Raw genomic sequence first — 20,308 nt, forward strand, 5'->3', positions numbered from 1 at the left:
AGGACCTAGAAAAATTTTTTAAAGAGTCAATATATAATGAATAATGCAATAAATGAGATCAAAAACACTCTGGAGGCAACAAAGAGTAGAATAACAGAGGCAGAAGATAGGATTAGTGAAGTAGAAGATAGAATAGTAGAAATAAACGAATCAGAGAGGAAAAAGAAAAATTAATTTAAAGAAATGAGGACAATCTCAGAGACCTCCAGGACAGTGTTAAACAACCCAACATTCGAATCATAGGAGTCCCAGAAGAAGAAGACAAAAAGAAAGACCATGAGAAAATACTTGAGGAGATAATAGTTGAAAACTTCCCTAAAATGGGGAAGGAAATAATCACCCAAGTCCAAGAAACCCAGAGAGTCCCAAATAGGATAAACCCAAGGTGAAACACTCCAAGACACATATTAATCAAATTAACAAAGATCAAACACAAAGAACAAGTATTAAAAGCAGCAAGGGAAAAACAACAAATATCACACAAGGGAATTCCCATAAGGATAACAGCTGATCTTTCAATAGAAACTCTTCAGCCCAAGAGGGAATGGCAAGACATACTTAAAGTGATGAAAGAAAATAACCTACAGCCCAGATTACTGTACCCAGCAAGGATCTCATTAAAATATGAAGGAGAAATCAAAAGCTTTATAGACAAGCAAAAGGTGAGAGAATTCAGCACCACCAAACCAGCTCTCCAACAAATGCTAAAGGATCTTCTCTAGAAAGGAAACACAAAAAGGGTGTATAAACTTGAACCGAAAACAGTAAAGTAAATGGCAATGGGATCATACTTATCAATAATTACCTTAAACATAAATGGGTTGAATGCCCCAACCAAAAGACAAAGCCTGACTGAATGGATACAAAAACAAGACCCCTATTATTGTTGTCTACAAGAGACCCACCTCAAAACAGGGGACACATACAGACTGAAAGTGAAGGGCTGGAAAAAGATATTCCATGCAAACAGAGACCAAAAGAAAGCAGGAGTAGCAATACTCATATCAGATAAAACAGACTTTAAAACAAAGGCTGTGAAAAGAGACAAAGAAGGACACTATATAATGATCAGAGGATCAATCCAAGAAGAAAATAGAACAATTATAAATATATATATGCACCCAATATAGGAGCACTGCAATATGTAAGACAAATGCTAACAAGTATGAAAGGGGAAATTAACAATAACTCAATAATAGTGGGAAACTTTAATACTCTATTCACACCTATGGATAGATCAACTAAACAGAAAATTAACAAGGAAACACAAACTTTAAACGATGTAATAGACCAGTTAGACCTAATTGATATCTATAGGACATTTCACCCCAAAACAATGAATTTCACCTTTTTCTCAAGCGCACACAGAACCTTCTCCAGGATAGATCACATCCTGGGCCATAAATCTAGCCTTGGTAAATTCAAAAAAATTGAAAACATTCCAAGCATCTTTTCTGACCACAATGCAGTAAGATTAGATCTCAATTACAGGAGAAAAACTATTAAAAATTCCAACTTATGGAGGCTGAACAACACGCTTCTGAATAACCAACAAATCACAGAAGAAATCAAAAAAGAAATCAAAACATGCATAGAAATGAATGAAAATGAAAACACAACAATCCAAAACATGTGGGACACTGTAAAAGCAGTGCTAAGGGGAAGGCTCATAGAAATACAGGCATACCTCAAGAAACAAGAAAAAAGTCAAATGAATACCCTAACTCTACACCTAAAGCAACTAGAAAAGGAAGAAATTAAGAACCCCAGGGTTAGTAGAAGGAAAGAAATCTTAAAAATTAGGGCAGAAACAAATGCAAAAGAAACAAAAGAGACCATAGCAAAAATCAACAAAGCCAAAAGCTGGTTCTTTGAAAGGATAAATAAAACTGACAAACCATTAGCCAGACTCATCAAGAAACAAAGGGAGAAAAATCAAATCAATAAAATTAGAAATGAAAATGGAGAGATCACAACAGACAACACAGAAATACAAAGGATCATGAGACTACTATCAGCAATTATATGCCAATAAAATGGAAAACTTGGAAGAAATGGACAAATTCTTAGAAAAGTACAAATTTAGAAAACTGAACCAGGAAGAAATAGAAAATCTTAACAGACCCATCACAAGCATGGAAATTGAAACTGTAATCAAAAATCTTCCAGCAAACAAAAGCCCAGGTCCAGAAGGCTTCACAGCTGAATTTTACCAAAAATTTAGAGAAGAGCTAACACCTATCCTACTCAAATTCTTCCAGAAAATACAGAGGAAGGTAAACTTCCAAACTCATTCTATGAGGCCACCATTACCCTAAAACCAAAACCAGACAAAGATCCCACAAAAAAAGAAAACTACAGGCCAATATCACTGATGAACAGAGATGCAAAAGTCCTTAATAAATTCCTAGCAATCAGAATCCAACAACACATTAAAAAGATCATACACCATGACCAAGTGGGCTTTATCCCAGGGATGCATGGATTCTTCAATATCCACAAATCAATGTAATACACCACATTAACAAAATTGAAAAATAAAACCCATATGATTATTTCAATAGATGCAGAGAAAGCCTTTGACAAAATTCAACATCCATTTATGATAAAAACTCTCCAGAAAGCAGGAATAGGAGGAACATACCTCAACATAATAAAAGCTATATATGACAAACCCACAGCAAACATTATCCTCAATGGTGAAAAATTGAAAGCATTTCCCCTAAAGCCAGGAACAAGACAAGGGTGCCCACTTTCACCACTACTATTCAACATAGTTTTGGAAGTTTTGGCCACAGCAATCAGAGCAGAAAAAGAAATAAAAGGAATCCAGATTGGAAAAGAATAAGTAAAACTCTCACTCTTTGCAGATGACATGATCCTCTACATAGAAAACACTAAAGACTCCACCAGAAAATTACTAGAGCTAATCAATGAATATAGTAAAGTTGCAGGATATAAAATCAACACAGAGAAATCCCTTGCATTCCTGTACACTAATCATGAGAAAATAGAGAAATTAAGGAAACAATTCCATTCACCATTGCAACGAAAAGAATAAAATACTTAGAAATATATCTACCTAAAGAAACTAAAGACCTATATATAGAAAACTATAAAACACTGTGAAAGAAATCAAAGAGGACACAAATAGATGGAGAAATATACCATGTTCATAGATCAGAAGAATTAATATAGTGAAAATGAGTATACTACCCAAAGCCATCTATAGATTCAATGAAATCCCTATCAAGCTACCAACGGTATTTTTCACAGAACTAGAACAAATAATTTCACAATTTGTATGGAAATACAAAAAAACCTCGAATAGCCAAAGCAATCTTGAGAAAGAAGAATGGAACTGGAGGAATCAACCTGCCTGACTTCAGGCTCTACTACAAAGCCACAGTCATCAAGACAGTATGGTACTGGCACAAAAACAGAAATGTAGATCAATGGAACAAAATAGAAAGCCCAGAGATAAATCCAAGCACCTATGGACACCTTATCTTTGACAAAGGTGGCAAGAATATACAATGGATTAAAGACAATCTCTTTAACAAGTGGTGCTGGGAAAACTGGTCAACCACTTGTAAAAGATTGAAACTAGAACACTTTCTAACACCACACACAAAAATAAACTCAAAATGGATTAAAGATCTAAATGTAAGACCAGCAACTATAAAACTCCTAGAGGAGAACATAGGCAAAACACTCTCCGACATACATCACAGCAGGATCCTCTATGACCCACCTCCCAGAATATTGGAAATAAAATCAAAAATAAACAAATGGGACCTAATTAAAATTAAAAGCTTCTGCGCAACAAAGGAAATCATAAGCAAGGTGAAAAGACAGCCTTCGGAATGGGAGAAAATAATAGCAAAAGAAGCAACTGATAAACAACTAATCTCAGAAATATACAAGAAACTCTTGCAGCTCAATTCCAGAAAAATAAATGACCCAATCAAAAAATGGGCCAAAGAACTAAATAGACATTTCTCCAAAGAAGACTTACAGATGGCTAACAAACACATGAAAAGATGCTCAACATCACTCATTATCAGAGAAATGCAAATCAAAACCACAATGAAGTACCATTTCACGCCAGTCAGAATGGCTGCAATCCAAAAGTCTACAAGCAATAAATGCTGGAGAGGGTGTGGAGAAAAGGGAACCCTCTTACACTCTTGGTGGGAATGCAAACTAGTACAGCCACTATGGAGAACAGTGTGGAGATTCCTTAAAAAACTGGAAATAGAACTGCCTTATGACCCAGCAATCCTACTGCTGGGCATACACACCAAGGAAACCAGAATTGAAAGAGACATATGTACCCCAATGTTCATCACAGCACTGTTTATAATAGCCAGGGCATGGAAGCAACGAATGGATAAGAAAGCTGTGGAACATATACACAGTGGAGTATTACTCAGCCGTTAAAAGGAATACATTTGAATAAGTTCTAATGAGGTGGATGAAACCGGAGCCTATTATACCGAGTGAAATAAGCCAGAAAGAAAAACATTAATACAGTATACTAATGCATATATATGGAATTTAGAAAGACGGTAATGATAACCCTGTATGCAAGAGAACAATTGAGACACAGATGTATAGAACAGTCTTTTGGACTCTGTGGGAGAGGGAGAGGGTGGGATGATTTGGGAGAATGGCATTAAAACATGTATAATATCATATAAGAAACGAATTGCCAGTCCAGGTTTGATACAGGATACAGGATGCTTGGGGCTGGTGCACTGGGATCAACCAGAGAGATAGTATGGGGAGGGAGGTGGGAGGGGGGTTCAGGATGGGGAACACGTGTACACTCATGGCGGATTCATGTTGATGTATGGCAAAACCAATACAATATTGTAAAGTAATTAGCCTCCAATTAAAATAAATAAATTTAAATTTAAAAAACAAATAAAAGTAAAATGGTGATGCAAGTCCTTATATATCAATACTTACTTTAGTTGTAAATGGATTACATTTTATAATAAAAAGACAGAGAAAGACTGAATGGATAGGAAAATAATATCCAACAATATGTTACCTTCAAGAGATTCACTTTAGATTTAAGAACAGATGAAGGTTGAGAGTGAGGAGATATAAAAAGATATTTCAAGCAAATGATAACCTAAAGATGATAAGGGTAGTTATAACTTTATCATACAAAATAGGCTTTAAGCTAACAATGATCATAAAGGACAAAGAATTTCATTATATGAAGATGCCAATTCATCTAGAGGAAATAATAAAGGTAAATGCTTATGCACGCAATGTCAGAGCACCTAACCATATAAATCAACACTAAAATAAAAGAATAAATAAACAGCAATATGATAGTAGTTTCAGATATTATACCTCACTCTAAACAATGCATATATCACCCAGAGAATAAACTGTAAAAAAAAAAAAAAAAGTTAACTTGAACATTATTACAAAATGAACCTAATATACATATATAGAACATTTCATCCAAAAGCAGCAGAATACGTTTCTCCTCAAGCATATATGAAATATTTTCTAGCATACATCACATATCACACCACAAAACAATTCTCAAAAAATTCAAGAAGATAGAAATTACATCAAGTATCTTTTCCTACCACAATGGAATGAAACTAGAAATCAATTAAAGAAAGATTATTAAAGATTTCATAATACATGAAAATTAAAGAATCTTCATCTTACTAGCCATTTTCTTAGCATATTCTCAATACTTTTTTAATAGTTCACATTTGCCAAGAGGCTGAAAATGGGATTTGAGAGTCAAGAGATTTACTGGTGGAGGGAGATTTTTACTGGCAAGCCTTCAGATTGTGGTGAAGGTCTGAAAACTGTGAAAGGTGACAGAGAAAGAAGAACTGGCTAGGAAGAGTCTAGGACTGCAGCATTATTCTAAGAAAGTTTCAAACAGGTTGATAGTGAGTCCTTGAGCTAACATCACCTATTGGGAGTCCACCATCTTGCCAGAATGGTATTTGATAGTATTCCTTCTGTGGTCAGTCATTGGCTGGGAACATTCTGTGGGAAACATGGCCCTGACACACCAACACTGGAGTGAATTCAGAGGGCAACAATGGAGTTATCAATCATGCTGCCTGTAGCAGGAGATTTGAATTGTGCATTTTCATATCTATGGGATACACTTGCCCCATTCCCCAGCAACTGATGCTCTCAAAGCATTTACTTTCCATTTTTATTTGATTTCACCCACATCCCTTTCCTTGTTTCCATCCTATTCTCCTATTTCAAAAATTTCCAGATCTTTCTACGATTTTTGATTACAATTCATTTCAGTTCTTCTCAAATAGTCCTTCTAAAAGTGTCCCTTCTTTTTCCTTATTCCATGCCTTCATAGAATGTGTTCTAAGCTAGGAAAAACCATACACTGCTCATTATTTGAGCTCAGGGCTCAGAGCTCAAACTTTTCTGAGTATAAATATCTCATAGCCAAACTGAACTTAAAAAATATTAATAAAATATCCAAAGTTTTCCTATCAGAAACATCCAGAGATATAACTATGGAAATAAAACTTATAGTCCCAGAGATAAAACTATGCTGGGGACAGGATCTACCAGAAATCAAAGAAAATTATTTTTAATAATTTTAATTCCATCTAGAAAAGAATATTCTGGCATGTTGAGTGGTTATGTAGAACAGGATTCTACCCAACCATAGAGATAATCAATAAATACTTGTCAAATGAATGACTGTCTTATAATGGCAAATGAGATTATGAAGAAGTCATGTTTCCCTCCTGACCAGTCTACTTCTTCCTGCCACATAGGAAGAAATGAATCTCTTGGATGTGCTATGAGCATCAATCAATCCTACCTACATGTTGTTGTTCCTAGAAGTCTGGTATTCTCACCCAAGGAACAAATTTTGGATGGTAGATCCTTTTGGATAGAAAACCAGTGAAGGGTTTGACAAGCCTACTTCTTCCACTAGTGGCTCTCTGGTACCAAAAGGATGTTACCATCACTCTGCCTTTCAGCATGCTATTATTAATTATTATTATTAATAATATTGAAAGGACCCAACAATGGGATGTCCTTGGCCAATTTCAAGACTTTAATTTTTTAAACTCTGTGTACTCTAACCTCCAGTATAACCACTCCAGAACTCCCAATGGCTTCTCTACATATTACTTAAACTTCACTTAACCCAGATGTTAATGTGCCTGACTATTATTCCAGAGGATGGAGTTGCTGTCACTAGCAATCTCACACATTTTACCTTCTTCCCAGACTTGTTAGATAATACTTGCTTATTTAGGATGCCGTTTACCAGTAGTCCCAGCAGAATATAGTCATCACAGTCATTGATCTGATCATTAAAATCATAGCCAAGTTCTATTTGTCCCTCTTTCAGCTGATTCTCACCTTTTAGGTCAGAGCCAGTCAACACTTGAACTCGGAACACTTTAGCAGGTGAGTCCAAAACCACAGTCAGATGGCTTCCAGCCTCAGCTGACTTGGCATAAAAGAAATTCTTATTCAAGCTATAGGCATTCATAGGAACAGAGTCATTGGTAGCCTTCAGGCTAGTGTAGATGGAGGCAGCAGGGTTGTTGGGAGAACTAATGTCATCCTCTTCAAACTCTTTATCTTTGAGATTATTGAATTTGCCTTCAAAGGAGAAGTAATTGCCCATGTGCTGGAAGAGGGAAGGGAGGAACTGGACTGGTGTTTGCTGCATGAGAAGATCATGAAAATGGGAGAGGAGGGAGTCACAGGGCATTTCTTGATAGAAGAGAAGAAGGAAATTAACAAAACAAGGGAGGTCTTTAGTACGAAAGAGTTTTCCAGTGAAGCCCAATGGAGAGAATTCCAGAGTCACCCAAGGTTTGTTTTCCCAGGCAGACACTGTAGTAGCTATCTGGGTGACAAATCCAGGGACACATTTCACATCATCTTCAATCATCAAGAAATAGTCAGAGTGGTTGGTAGCAAAGTTCATGAGGAAGGCATAATCCATATTCCTCTTGGAACGGAAGGCTACATAGGCAGGAGTGTCATTAAAGTTTCTCTTAAGGCTCTTCAAGGGAAGATAGGTTTTAAGAGGCGTGTTAATCACTACTAGCTGGCTGGCCTGGATATATGGCTTAAAGATGGTTGAGATATTGGAGATCACTTGACCACGCCACATGGGATCAGGATCTGCCAAGTGTACCAGAACAATGAAGTGTTTCTGCTCAGATAAGGAGGAAGAATAAAAGAGAGATTCCAGGGTGTCCAAGAGGTAGCTCCTTTGGGGACGCTTCATTGAGGAAATTCCTATGGTCAGCAGTCCTAGGATTGAGGGTAAAAAAAGAGAACTTGTATCAATGTAGGAAAGTGAAGGAAATAGTTGCTGTGGTTGAGGTTATAAGATTTTCTTATGTCTTTCTAATATGCCAACTCTCTGTATTATTATAGCTATTTTACATTTTCTCCCCACTAGACCTGAGTATGGACTATGTTAGGAGTAATGCTTCATCACAAGTTGTGAGGGTTTTTTTAGTGTTACCTTTGAAACACTATTGTGGAAGAAATAAAGATGATAGACTAAAAACATTTGCACCTGTGTCTCCTTCTTCCCAAAATCACATTGAAAAACCAGAAAGTTTACCATGAGAGAATTTCAATATTTGATGAATTGCTGCAAGAATGACAGAATATGAAATAGGATTGGAGAAATCTAAGCATAAGAGTTCATATTTCAAAAGACACACAGAGAAAATGACTGCACAGATACATCTTTATTCCAAAAGCCTCAGAAGAATTCTAAGTTTGAGCCACCAAATACAAAGGAAAGGGCCCTGGGATGGTCACCTGGATAATTAATCACAGAATTATTTCCAAAACTACTGAACCAGTGATCACCAAGTAGCTGGTGGGAGATCTGCCAGGGTGTGAGTCCTATGGCTGGAGAGAACTTAAGAATGGAAGCCAAGAACTCTAGACATAAGAGGGAAAAAGGAAATAACACAGCTGACTGGCATTTGTTTATATGGTAAAGTTCTACGTATGGTTCCCTGAAGAACATGAAGTAGGTATTCAGAACTATAGAGGTTGCCAGAGAAGTTTATCTAAGCAGATAAGGGAGGACATAGCACAGGTGACTTAGGGCTCTAATAGAAGAGACAAAGGGTTAGTCACCCAAATCAGCTACCCACATTCCTTACTTTCTCCTTATGTCACTGCTTCCCTGCAATCTAATGAGGCAAGCTTTCTTAATCACAACCCACTGTAACAGGGTGGCAAACAGAGATGGCAATTAGCGAGAACAAATGAAAAATCTATCCATTCTAGATTCTTGAATATTAATTTGAAAGATGAATCATCAAACATTTGATTATAAAGCTTGAAACAAGAATAACCAATATAACGAAAGAAAAACAACTTAACCAAGAACAGAACTCTACAAATAGAAACTAACAGGAAACAGTGCATAGAAGAACATTTCAAATATATTAAATCCAGTCTCAAAGAGATTGGAGAGGAAATCAAATTCTTTGGCAAAAGAACAAACTTGTAGAGATCAGAGTTTGTAGAAAATATTGACATGAGTATTTGATCAAATTCAGGTTATATTTTCTGGCAATAATACTTTATGAGTTGGTGATGCATTCCTCTATCAGAAGGCACATAATGGCAGGTAATTTCTGTTTTTAGGATGTTAGCAGACTTTGAAGTTCGGTGTCTAGATTCATTAATACTCCAGAGGTTGCAATATGGTGATATTCTAAGGCTAACATTCCTTCTTCATTTGTTAACTGGAATGCTTCTATAAAAAGAAAATTCCTTTCATCTACTTCTTGGTTACCAAGTAGTATAGTTCACATAAGGAAAGTGAGATAAATATTTGATTCTTTCCCTTTATTTACTAGCTTTCAAAATAATGCTAGGAGCTGGTTCCCTCACATTCTCCATGGCGACAAAACTTGTGCTTTTTGGTGGTTGTTGTTGTTTTCTATGTATCTATGTACTCATGGTTTTCATACCATTGAAATTTTATCTTTATTGATGTTCAAATTGTCCTATCATTTGTAGGACAATTAATTATCAGATATAATCAGCCTCTTAAAATTGGGTCCTGAGCCCTTTTGATACAACTTTAGTTGTATTCAAAAGCTTCCTTTCTATATGGAATAATTCCTGCCTGTGACCTGAGTCAGCCTTTTTCCAAGGAACTCCTTTTAGAGGAAGTTCTTTCTAGTGAAAAATTGGATTTATATAGTGAGTGCTCATTGTAGTAAGTCATTTCTAGGCTCTAGTGAACAGAGCTAAAACATTTTTAAGAGATAAAACACATTATGAGTTCAATACCAATATTTCAAAATGCATTCAACTCAAAAATGCACTTAAATGTAAAGGGGAAAAAAGTGTTTTCCTTATGAAGAGTATTAAAAGTCCTGATTTAAAATCTCTCATGTTCCCTAGCTAGCCATAGACTTCAGTAACAGATGCCAGCATGGTTATCAGGGACAAGAGAGAAAGGGATACTACTGCAGCAGAGGCCAGTGAGGACAACAGTTATACTTACCTCAAAATTATAGGCTGCTGCTAGAGATGATACTTAAAACTGTGAGACTGGATGAGTTACCCAAGAAACTAAGCTTATAAGGTGTTGGGTATTGTAACCCATAATGGAATATAACCTGTAAAAAAATCAAATCACAATGCTATACACAGGAAACTAACACAGTATTGTAAATCAACTATATTTCAACTTTTAAAAAGTAAGTCTAGATAAGGACTGAGCTCTGGGGTATATTAACATTTAGATGCTGGAAACAGAAGATAAATCAGCATGAGAGTGAGGAACTATCAAGAAATTTAGAGGAAAATCATAAGAATCTAGGATCCTTGGAAGCAATTAAAGAATGTTGAAAGAGAGTGATCTGTGTCAAATGCTGTCATAGGTCCCTTTTGCTTTACACCTGCCTTCTCTATATACCCTTACCTAACCTGCCCCTGCATCACATAGCCTCTTGAGCACACTCACTTTTTTTCAGAGGAGGAGCTCCAATCAAGATACAGGAATTCACATTTTTGAGTGGTTCTGAGTTTTTCTGAATATCTTTGAAGGTTTCCAGGTGGTTTGTTCTACTAGGGCTGATCTGCATCCGGGCTCTCTGCCAAGCTACCATCTCCTTTTCCTGCTGAGAAAAGGGTAAGTCTCACCTATAACGTTCATGCCTTGTGAGAATAATGCCTGGATTCCCCTTTGTACAACATAATAACCTGTCTCCAGGACAGAGGGCAGCTTGCTCAGGGCTCATTTCAGTTTCTTACTTATCTTCTGAAAAAGTTTTACACCAGAGGTTCTTGTATAGGTTATGGGTCCTGGAGCAAAGGGAGATGGTATTACTTTAGTTATCTTCCATTTTATGTAGGGAATGAGATAATGTCAGTCTATGCTATTTTTCACCCACAATCACCTTTATGACTACAGTCTGACATGGGTCACTTAATCCCATGAAGGGCAAAATATGTTAGGTGTGAGAGATACAGGAGTCCTCAGTTGTTTAGTCATGTCCAACTCCTCTCTGTCCGTGAGATTTTTCCAGCAAGAGTACTGGAGTGGGTTTCCATTTCCTTCTCCAGGGGATATTACTGGCCCAGGGATTGAACGCATGTCTCCTGCATCTCCTCCATTAGCAGGTGGATTCTTTACCACTGCACCACCTGGGAACCCCAAGAGATACAGGAGACAACCTTGTCTCCTTTAGAATGATGGGAGTCAAGGTAATACTACCCCAATGCCCCAGTCTAAACTCCTTCCCATTGGTGGCACTTCACCCTTCCAAATTCATTCACCACTCTCCCTTTGCTTCTTTGCTGTTACTGTTTTCTGGTGAAGTTTTCTTGAAAGTGAAAGTGTTAATCAGTTAGTCATGTCCGACTCTTTGCGACTCCATGGACTGTAGCCAGCCAGGCTTCTCTGTCCATGGAATTCTCTAGGCAAGAATACTGGTGTGGGTAGCCTGTCCCTTCTCCAGGGGCTCTTCCCCACGCAGGGATCAAACCTGCATCTCCTGCATGGCAGGCAGATTCTTTACCGTCTAAGCCACCAGGGAAGCCCAACTCCCTAGAATTTTTTTGGCTTGGGGAAATGACAACTTCCCTGAGGTTTGAGATCCTATTGTATAAAACTGGGGGGAAATGTATAACTTTGAAACCAACGGAAATTTTCTAATTTTTTTTAAACAAGGAAAATATTTTCTACCTTATCAATTGCTGTTAAAAAAAGGAGGGGAGGACAGCTTTAAGTAAACATTAAACAGTGTTATTTCTTCCCAGCCCTGAATTCTCTCTTTTCAGAGTGCTATATCCCTTACTCTTTCCATCAAAGAAAAATGATATATTGAGTCCTTAAGATTTGTTATCTTTCTTTTTTGAGTGTCTGGGATTCCCTGGTGGCTCAGACGGTAAAGAGTCTGCCGGTAATGTGGGAGACCCAGGTTCGATCCCTGGGTCAGGAAGATCCCCTGGAGAAGGAAATGACAACCCACTCCAGTATTCTTGCCTGGAAAATCCCATGAACAGAGGAGCCTGGCCTACTACAGTCCATGGGGTTGTAAAGAGTCAGACACTCAGAAAGTGAGTGACTTCACTTTCACTTTCTTCAAGTGTCTACTATTTAGTGATAATTTCACACAAATAGACACTTAATGTCCTGCTTTTTTTCTAGTCCAGGGATTTCAACTTTACCCCATCCATACTCTCTGGTACTTACCAAAGACAGGAAACTTGCAGTATCAAAGGGGTTTTCTTTAATGAAAAGAAATATTGGGAACACCATCACTATTGCAATAACAATGAGTATCCATAGGACATCTTTCATGGTACCAACATGGGGAGCTTGTACAGCTGGCTCTCAATCTGTGATCCTTGGATGTATACTTATAATCTGCAATTTACACAGTATTGAGAAAATTTTTCATTTGATAATGATATTTTGCTAATTAATCAAGAAAATACAGCTTACTTGTGTAATTAACATTCTTTTTTAAAGATAATTTTTAGGGCAGTTTTAAGTCTACAGCAAAATTGAAAAAACAGAGATTTTCCATTTACCCCCTTGCCCTTACATATGCATCATCAACACCACTCCCCAGAGTGATACATTTGTTACAATTGATTAATCCACATTGACATGTCATTATTCCTCAAAGTCCACAGTTTACACTGAGGTTCATTCTCGGTGTTGTACATTCTATGGGTTTAGACAAATGTATAAATGACATGTATCTACCATTTTAATATCATTCAGAGTATTTTCTGCCCTAGAAATCCTCTGTAATCTACCTATTCATTCTTTTACCTACTACCCAATCCCCACTTATGTTTTAACTGTCTCCATAGTTTTTCCTTTTCCAGAAAGTTGGGATTACATGGTGTGTAGTCTTTTCATATTGACTTCTTTCAATTGGTAATATGTGTTTAAGGTACCTCCATTCCTTTTCATTACTTCATAGCTTATTTCTTTTTAGCACTGAATAATATTCCAGTATCTGGATTACCACAGTCTATCCTTTCACCTGTTGAAGGACGTCTTGGTTGCTTCCAAGTTTCAGCAATTATGACTATGGCTGCTATAAAGATCTGTATGCAGGCTTTTGTGTGGACATGAATTTTCAACTCTTTTGGGCAAACACTAAGGAGCACAATTGCTGGATCATACGGTAAGAGTAAGTTTAGTTTCTGTTAGGTCCATACAATTTCTGTCCTTTATCGAGCCCATCTTTGCATGAAATGTTCCCTTGGTATCTCTAATTTTCTTGAAGCGATCTCTAGTCTTTCCCATTCTGTTGTTTTCCTCTATTTCTTTGCATTGATAGCTGAGGAACGCTTTCTTATCTCTTCTTGGTATTCTTTGGAACTCTGCATTCAGATGCTTATATCTTTCCTTTTCTCCTTTGCTTTTTGCTTCTCTTCTTTTCACAGCTATTTGTAAGGCCTCCCAGACAGCCATTTTGCTTTTTTGCATTTCTTTTCCATGGGGATGGTCCTGATCCCTGTCTCCTGTACAATGTCACAAACCTCATTCCATAGTTCATCAGGCACTCTATCTATCAGATCTAGGCCCTTAAATCTATTTCTCACTTCCACTGTATAATCATAAGGGATTTGATTAAGGTCATACCTGAATGGTCTAGTGGTTTTCCCTACTTTCTTCAATTTAAGTCTGAATTTGGTAATAACATTTCATGCAAAGATGGGCTCAATAAAGGACAGAAATGGTATGGACCTAACAGAAACAGAAGATATTAAGAAGAGGCGGCAAGAATACACAGAAGAACTGTACAAAAAAAGATCTTCATGACCCAGATAATCACGATGGTGTGATCACTCACCTAGAGCCAGACATCCTGGAATGTGAAGTCAAGTGGGCCTTAGAAACCATCACTACGAACAAAGCTAGTGGAGGGAATGGAATACCAGTTGAGCTATTTCAAATCCTGAAAGATGATGCTGTGAAAGTGCTGCACTCAATATGCCAGCAAATTGGGAAAACTCAGCAGTGGAGACACGACTGGAAAAGGTCAGTTTTCATTCCAATCCCAAAGAAAGGCAATGCCAAAGAATGCTCAAACTACCGCACAATTGCACTTATCTCACATGCTAGTAAAGTAATGCTCAAAATTATCCAAGCCAGGCTTCAGCAATATGTGAACCGTGAACTTCCTGATGTTCAAAGCTGGTTTTAGAAAAGGCAGAGGAACCAGAGATCAAATTGCCAACATCCGCTGGATCATGGAAAAAGCAAGAGAGTTCCATAAAAGCATCTATTTCTGCTTTATTGACTATGCCAAAGCCTTTGACTGTGTGGATCATGATAAACTGTGAAAAATTCTGAAAGAGATGGGAATACCAGACCACCTGATCTGCCTCTTGAGAAATGTGTATGCAGGTCAGGAAGCAACAGTTAGAACTGGACATGGAACAACAGACTGGTTCCAAATAGGAAAAGGAGTACATCAAGGCTGTATATTATCACCCTGCTTATTTAACTTCTATGCAGAGTACATCATGAGAAATGCTGGGCTGGATGAGGCACAAGCTGGAATCAAGATTTCTGGGAGAAATATCAATAACCTCAGATATGCAGATGACACCACCCTTATGGCAGAAAGCGAAGAAGAATCAAACAGCCTCTTGATGAAAGTGAAAAAGGAGAGTGAAAAAGTTGGTTTAAAGCTCAACATTCAGGAAACGAATATCATGGCATCCGGTCCCATCACTTCATAGCAAATAGATGGAGAAACAGTGGAAACAGTGAGAGACTTTATTGTTTTGGGCTCCAAATCACTGCAGATGGTGACTGCAGCCATGAAATTAAAAGATGCTTACTCCTTGAAAGGAAAGTCATAACCAACCTAGAGAGCATATTAAAAAGCAGAGATGTTACTTTGCCAATAAAGGTCTGTCTAGTCAAGGCTATGGTTTTTCCAGTAGTCATGTATGGATGTGAGAGTTGGACTATAAAGAAAGCTGAGAGCCAAAGAATTGGTGCTTTTGAACTGTGGTATTGGAGAAAACTCTTGAGAGTCCCTTGGACTGCAGGGAGATGCAACTAGTTCATCCTAAAGGAAATCAGTCCTGAATATTCATTGGAAGGACTGATGTTGAAGCTGAAATTCCAATACTTTGGCCACCTGATGCAAAGAACTGACTCATTGGAAAATACCCTGATGCTGGGAAAGATTGAAGGCGGGAGGAGAAAGGGACAACAGAGGACGAGATAGTTGGATGGCATCACTGACTCAATGGACATGAGTTTGAGTAAACTCTGGGAGTTGGTGATGGACAGGGAGGCCTGGCATGCTGCAGTCCATGGGGTCGCAAAGAGTCAGACACTAGTGAGTAACTGAAGTGAACTGAGAGGAAAAAGCAAGGGAAGTACATCTCTTAGCACAGATCCTCTGTGACCCACTTCCTAGAATAATGGCAATAAAAACAAAAATAAGCAAGTAGGACTAATTAAACTTAAATACTTTTGCATAATTAAGGAAATTATAAGCAATGTGAAAAGACAATCCTCAAAGTGGTAGAAAATAATAACAACGGAAACAACTGGCGAGGAATTAAATCTCCAAAATATATAAGCATCTCAATACCAGAAAAACAAACAACCCAATCAAAAAGTGGACAGAAAACCTAAAGAGACATTTCTCCAAAGAAGACATACAGATGGCTAATAAACACATGAAAAGATGCTTGACTTCACTCATTATTAGAGAAAGGCAAATCTAAAGTACATTTAGGTGTCACCTCATACCCATCATGAAAAAAAAAATGGCCATCATGAAAAAAATCTACAAACGATAAATGCTGGAGAGTGTGTGTAGAAAGTGAATCCTCTTGCACTGTTGATGGGAATGTAAATTGATACAGCCACTATGGAGAACAGTATGGAGATTACTTTAAAAACTAGGAATATAACTACCAAATGACCCAACAATCCCACCACCAAACATGTACCTTGAGAAATCTATAATTTAAAAAGACACATGTACTAGAATGTTCATTGTAGCACTATTTACAATAGCTGGGACATGGAAGCAACCTAGATGTCCATTGACTGATGAATGGATAAAGAAGTTATAGAACATATATACAACATATTTGAGTCAGTTCTAATGAGGTCGATGAACCTACAGCCTATTATAAAGACTGAAGTAAGAAAGAGAAAAACAAATGTCATGTATTTGCACATATATGTGAAATGTAGATAGATAGTACTGATGAACATACTTGTAGAGCAGCAATGGAGAGACAGAAGTGAGAACATATTTGTGGACACAGTGGGAGAATGAGAGAGAGGATGAATTAAAAGAGTAACATTGAAAAACATTGAAACATATGTATAGATAGTCAATGTGAATTTGCTGTGTGATGTAGGAAACTCAGACCTGGTGCTCTGTGACAACTTAGAGTCAGGGAATGAGGTGAAGGGGAGGTTCAAGAGAGAGGAGATATATGTATACCTATGGCTGATTCATGTTGATGTATAGCAGAAACTAACACAATATTGTAAAGCAATTGTCCTCTAATTAAAATTTTTTAAAAAGAAAAAATGAAGTCTATTTTGTCTTATATTAGTGTGAAAGTGTACGATATTAGTGTGAAAGTCGCTTAGTCATGTCTGACTCTTTGCGACCCCACGGACTATACAGTCTCTAGGCCAGCATACTGGAGGGGTAGCCCTTCCCTTCACCAGGGGGATTTTCCCAACCTGGAGATCGCACCCAGGTCTCCCACTTTGCAGGCAGATTCTTTACCAACTGAGCCACTAGGGAAGCCCAATATTAGTATATTAGATATTAGTATAGCTACCCTTATTCTCTTTGGTTTTCTATTTGCATGGAATATCTTTTTCCATCCTTTTACTCACAACCTTTTTTTATCTCTGTATCTAAAATGAGTCTCCAACTACGAGACAGCACATAGTTGGAGTATATTTATTATCCACCCTACCAATATCTGTCTTTTAATCAGAGGGTCCAATCTATTTACATTTAAAGTAGTTACTCATTAGGAGATACTGTTGCCTTTCTTATTATGTGTTTTTTAAATACCTTATAGTTTTTTTGTCCCTCATCTCCTGATTTATGGCCACTTTTTCATTTCGTTAATTTTTTTAATAGTGACACATTTCAGTTATCTTATCATTTCCTCTTGTGTCCACCTTTGTGTCTAGCTATTTTCTTTGTAGCTACCATTTAACATTCTAAAGTTAAAACATTAAGTTGAATTTGTACAGGCTGAACTGTAATAACGTACAAAACTCTGCTTCTTTACAACTCCACTCCCACCCCTTTCAGTTGGTGATATCATAAAATTACACCTAATATAGTGTGTACCCAAAAACATACACTAATAATGCCTTTAAGTGCATTAATCTCTTAAATTGTGTAGAATATAATGTTTGCAGTCACAAACCAAAGTTTAAAATAATGCTAGCCTTTTACACTAACAATTTTTCTTTAAATATGTTTGTTAAACCATGTTTAAAAAAAAAACTGCAGTTACAAATCGTTAAAATATTATTAGCTTTTATAATTGCCCATATATTTACCTTTACTGAAAATCCTTATTTCTCCACATGTCTTTGAGTTACTGTCTAGTGTCCTTTCATTGCACTTTGGAGGACTCCCTTGAGTATTGTTTGCAGGGACGGTCTAGTGGCAAAAACTCCTTCAGCTTTTATCTTGTAGTGTCTTAATTTCTCCTTCACTTATGAAGGACAGTTTTGTTGGATAATGGATTATTGGATGACGGGGGGGGGGGGAGGGGGGCGGGGTTAGTACTTTGAATATATTAGCACACTGTCTTGCTACCTCCAAAACTTTTGATGAGAGATCTGTTGCTAATCTTATTGAGGATCACTTGTGTCTAATAATTCACTTCCCTCTTGCTGCTTTCAAGATTCTCTTTCTTTCTGACTTTTGAAAGTTTGATTATAATATATATCAGTGTGGGTCTTTTAGGAGTGTGTTGAGCCTCTTGGATGCTTAAATTCATCAAATTTGGGAAGATTTAAGCCATTATTCTTCAGATATTCTCTCTGCCTCTTTCTCTCCTCTTTCTTCTGGAGCTCCCATAATGTTTATGTTGATCTGCTCTCTGCTTAAGCTGGGAGATACATTTTCTTAGACATGGCACTTTTGACTCTCATTCCTTTGGATTTAGATTCCCCTTGTTCTTGGGCCTTCGTGTTTTGCTAGAACCACATCACCAGCTTTCCTGGCCTTCTAGTTGAAGACAGGAAATTGTGAGTCTTAGCCTCTAAGCCTCTAAGCCTCTAACAAATTGTAGGACGTGAGCCAATCCCTCTTAATAAATCTACTTTTACATTATCTATCTCTCTATATTTATCCTATTAGTTTTGCTTTTCTGGAGAACCCTGACTAACATAGGCATTTATTAAGGATCTGAGATAAGCTATGAATGGGATCAAGTCAGAGATCTAAGAGATAATCACCCTTTCTAAGGCTTCCATTCTGAGGCTTCCATTCCCTGAAGGCTTCAGGGGAGACACTATGAAATTTACATACACATATTTGTTTCAGCCACAACACATGAACATCCTCACCTTAACTGGAGCTGTAGTTCCATCTGAGACTTTTTTCTGGGTGCACAGGCACTCAGTTCCATACCTCTTAAGTGTTCAGGACTTTCCCTAAAGTCAAGAAGAAGAAAATATAATGTTTAGGGGGTTGTGATGGGCAAGAGTATGCATGCTATGAGGTAAGACAAAGTTGGCCAGGCTCTCAGGTGACACCCCCCCTGACAACCATTGTTCTACCTGAATGAGCCCTGTTTACCATGCCAAGCACCAGCTCCTTGGTAAGGGTCCCCAGGGAAACTGTGAGAAAGTTCTGATATCAGCTTCTCCAGATTCTGACTTAGATTCAGAACTGTGGTCTCTATGTGGGCCACCTTTTTCTCCAAATAAAAGTTTTGTTGGCATTTTCCCCAGTTAAGTATGATACATGTTCAATGTAAAACATTGAATTGATTACCAAGAAAAAAAAAAAGAATAAAGATTACTCAATCTTAATGGTCAGAGATAACCTTTGGTTAACATCTGGTGAACATCTTGAATCAAAATGAAAAGAGTGGATTGGAATTTAGCTTTATGGCAACAAAAGTCAACCCACTAAATTCCCCAAGAAAGTCTTTTGGGCAACAGAATTTATTAAACATGGCAATCTCTCAGAGTTTAGAGAAGAGGTAAATCTATCTATGCAAATTTACCATTTTCACTTTCCTTGGGTAACTTCTAATTCCCACTTATCCTAGACATCTTATTTTTTTCCTAAAAATCTCCCTCCTCTTTATCTTGTCATCTTTTTTTATCCTTATTAATGCCCTAAATCTGTGTTTCTAACCCTCACCTCCCATCATTCTCAGATTGCTCTGGATAAAATAAACACTAGTCACTATCTAAGGAAAAATGATGGCAATAGAATACATTTATAAGCCCAGATTGACAGTGTCCACTTTTTAAGAATATCTTTCCAAAAGAACTAGATCTGTAATAAGAACCAGCTTTATTTGGTGATGATGTTTCTTTGATAAAGCCTTTTACTCAAGATACTAAGATTCTATCTTCCCCTTCCTTTTCATTGACTGTTTTTCCCCTTCCACTTCCTCATTTTCTTGATCCATATTCTCCCCTTTATACATTTCTGTTTCTTCACCTTGTAACCAAAAACCATTCTAAAAGAATAATGTTATGAGTAAAGGACAGAAAGGGGCTTCCCTGGTGGTTCAGCAGTAAAGAATCTGCCTGCAC

At 37.3% G+C, this 20,308-nt stretch overlaps 1 protein-coding gene across 2 annotated transcripts; it reads right to left on the reverse strand.

Moving 5' to 3' along the window:
- Positions 1-7,066: 7,066 nt before the first annotated feature.
- LOC133236941 (alpha-1,3-mannosyl-glycoprotein 4-beta-N-acetylglucosaminyltransferase C-like) lies at positions 7,067-19,512 on the reverse strand. 2 transcript variants are annotated; one of them, XM_061399250.1, is made up of 4 exons: positions 19,103-19,512; positions 12,740-12,913; positions 11,006-11,159; positions 7,067-8,307 (listed from the first exon to the last, which is right to left on the reverse strand). In XM_061399250.1, the coding sequence occupies exons 2-4, from the start codon at positions 12,845-12,847 to the stop codon at positions 7,172-7,174; spliced, it is 1,398 nt and encodes a 465-aa protein (XP_061255234.1). In that variant the 5' UTR covers positions 12,848-12,913; positions 19,103-19,512; the 3' UTR covers positions 7,067-7,171. The 2 variants fall into 2 exon arrangements, with proteins under 2 accessions (XP_061255234.1, XP_061255227.1); XM_061399243.1 differs by having other exon boundaries at positions 11,006-11,162; positions 19,103-19,504.
- Positions 19,513-20,308: the final 796 nt, after the last annotated feature.

The sequence above is a fragment of the Bos javanicus genome, chromosome 3 (genome assembly GCF_032452875.1).
Source record: "Bos javanicus breed banteng chromosome 3, ARS-OSU_banteng_1.0, whole genome shotgun sequence".
In the NCBI taxonomy this organism is placed as follows: Eukaryota; Metazoa; Chordata; class Mammalia; order Artiodactyla; family Bovidae; genus Bos; species Bos javanicus.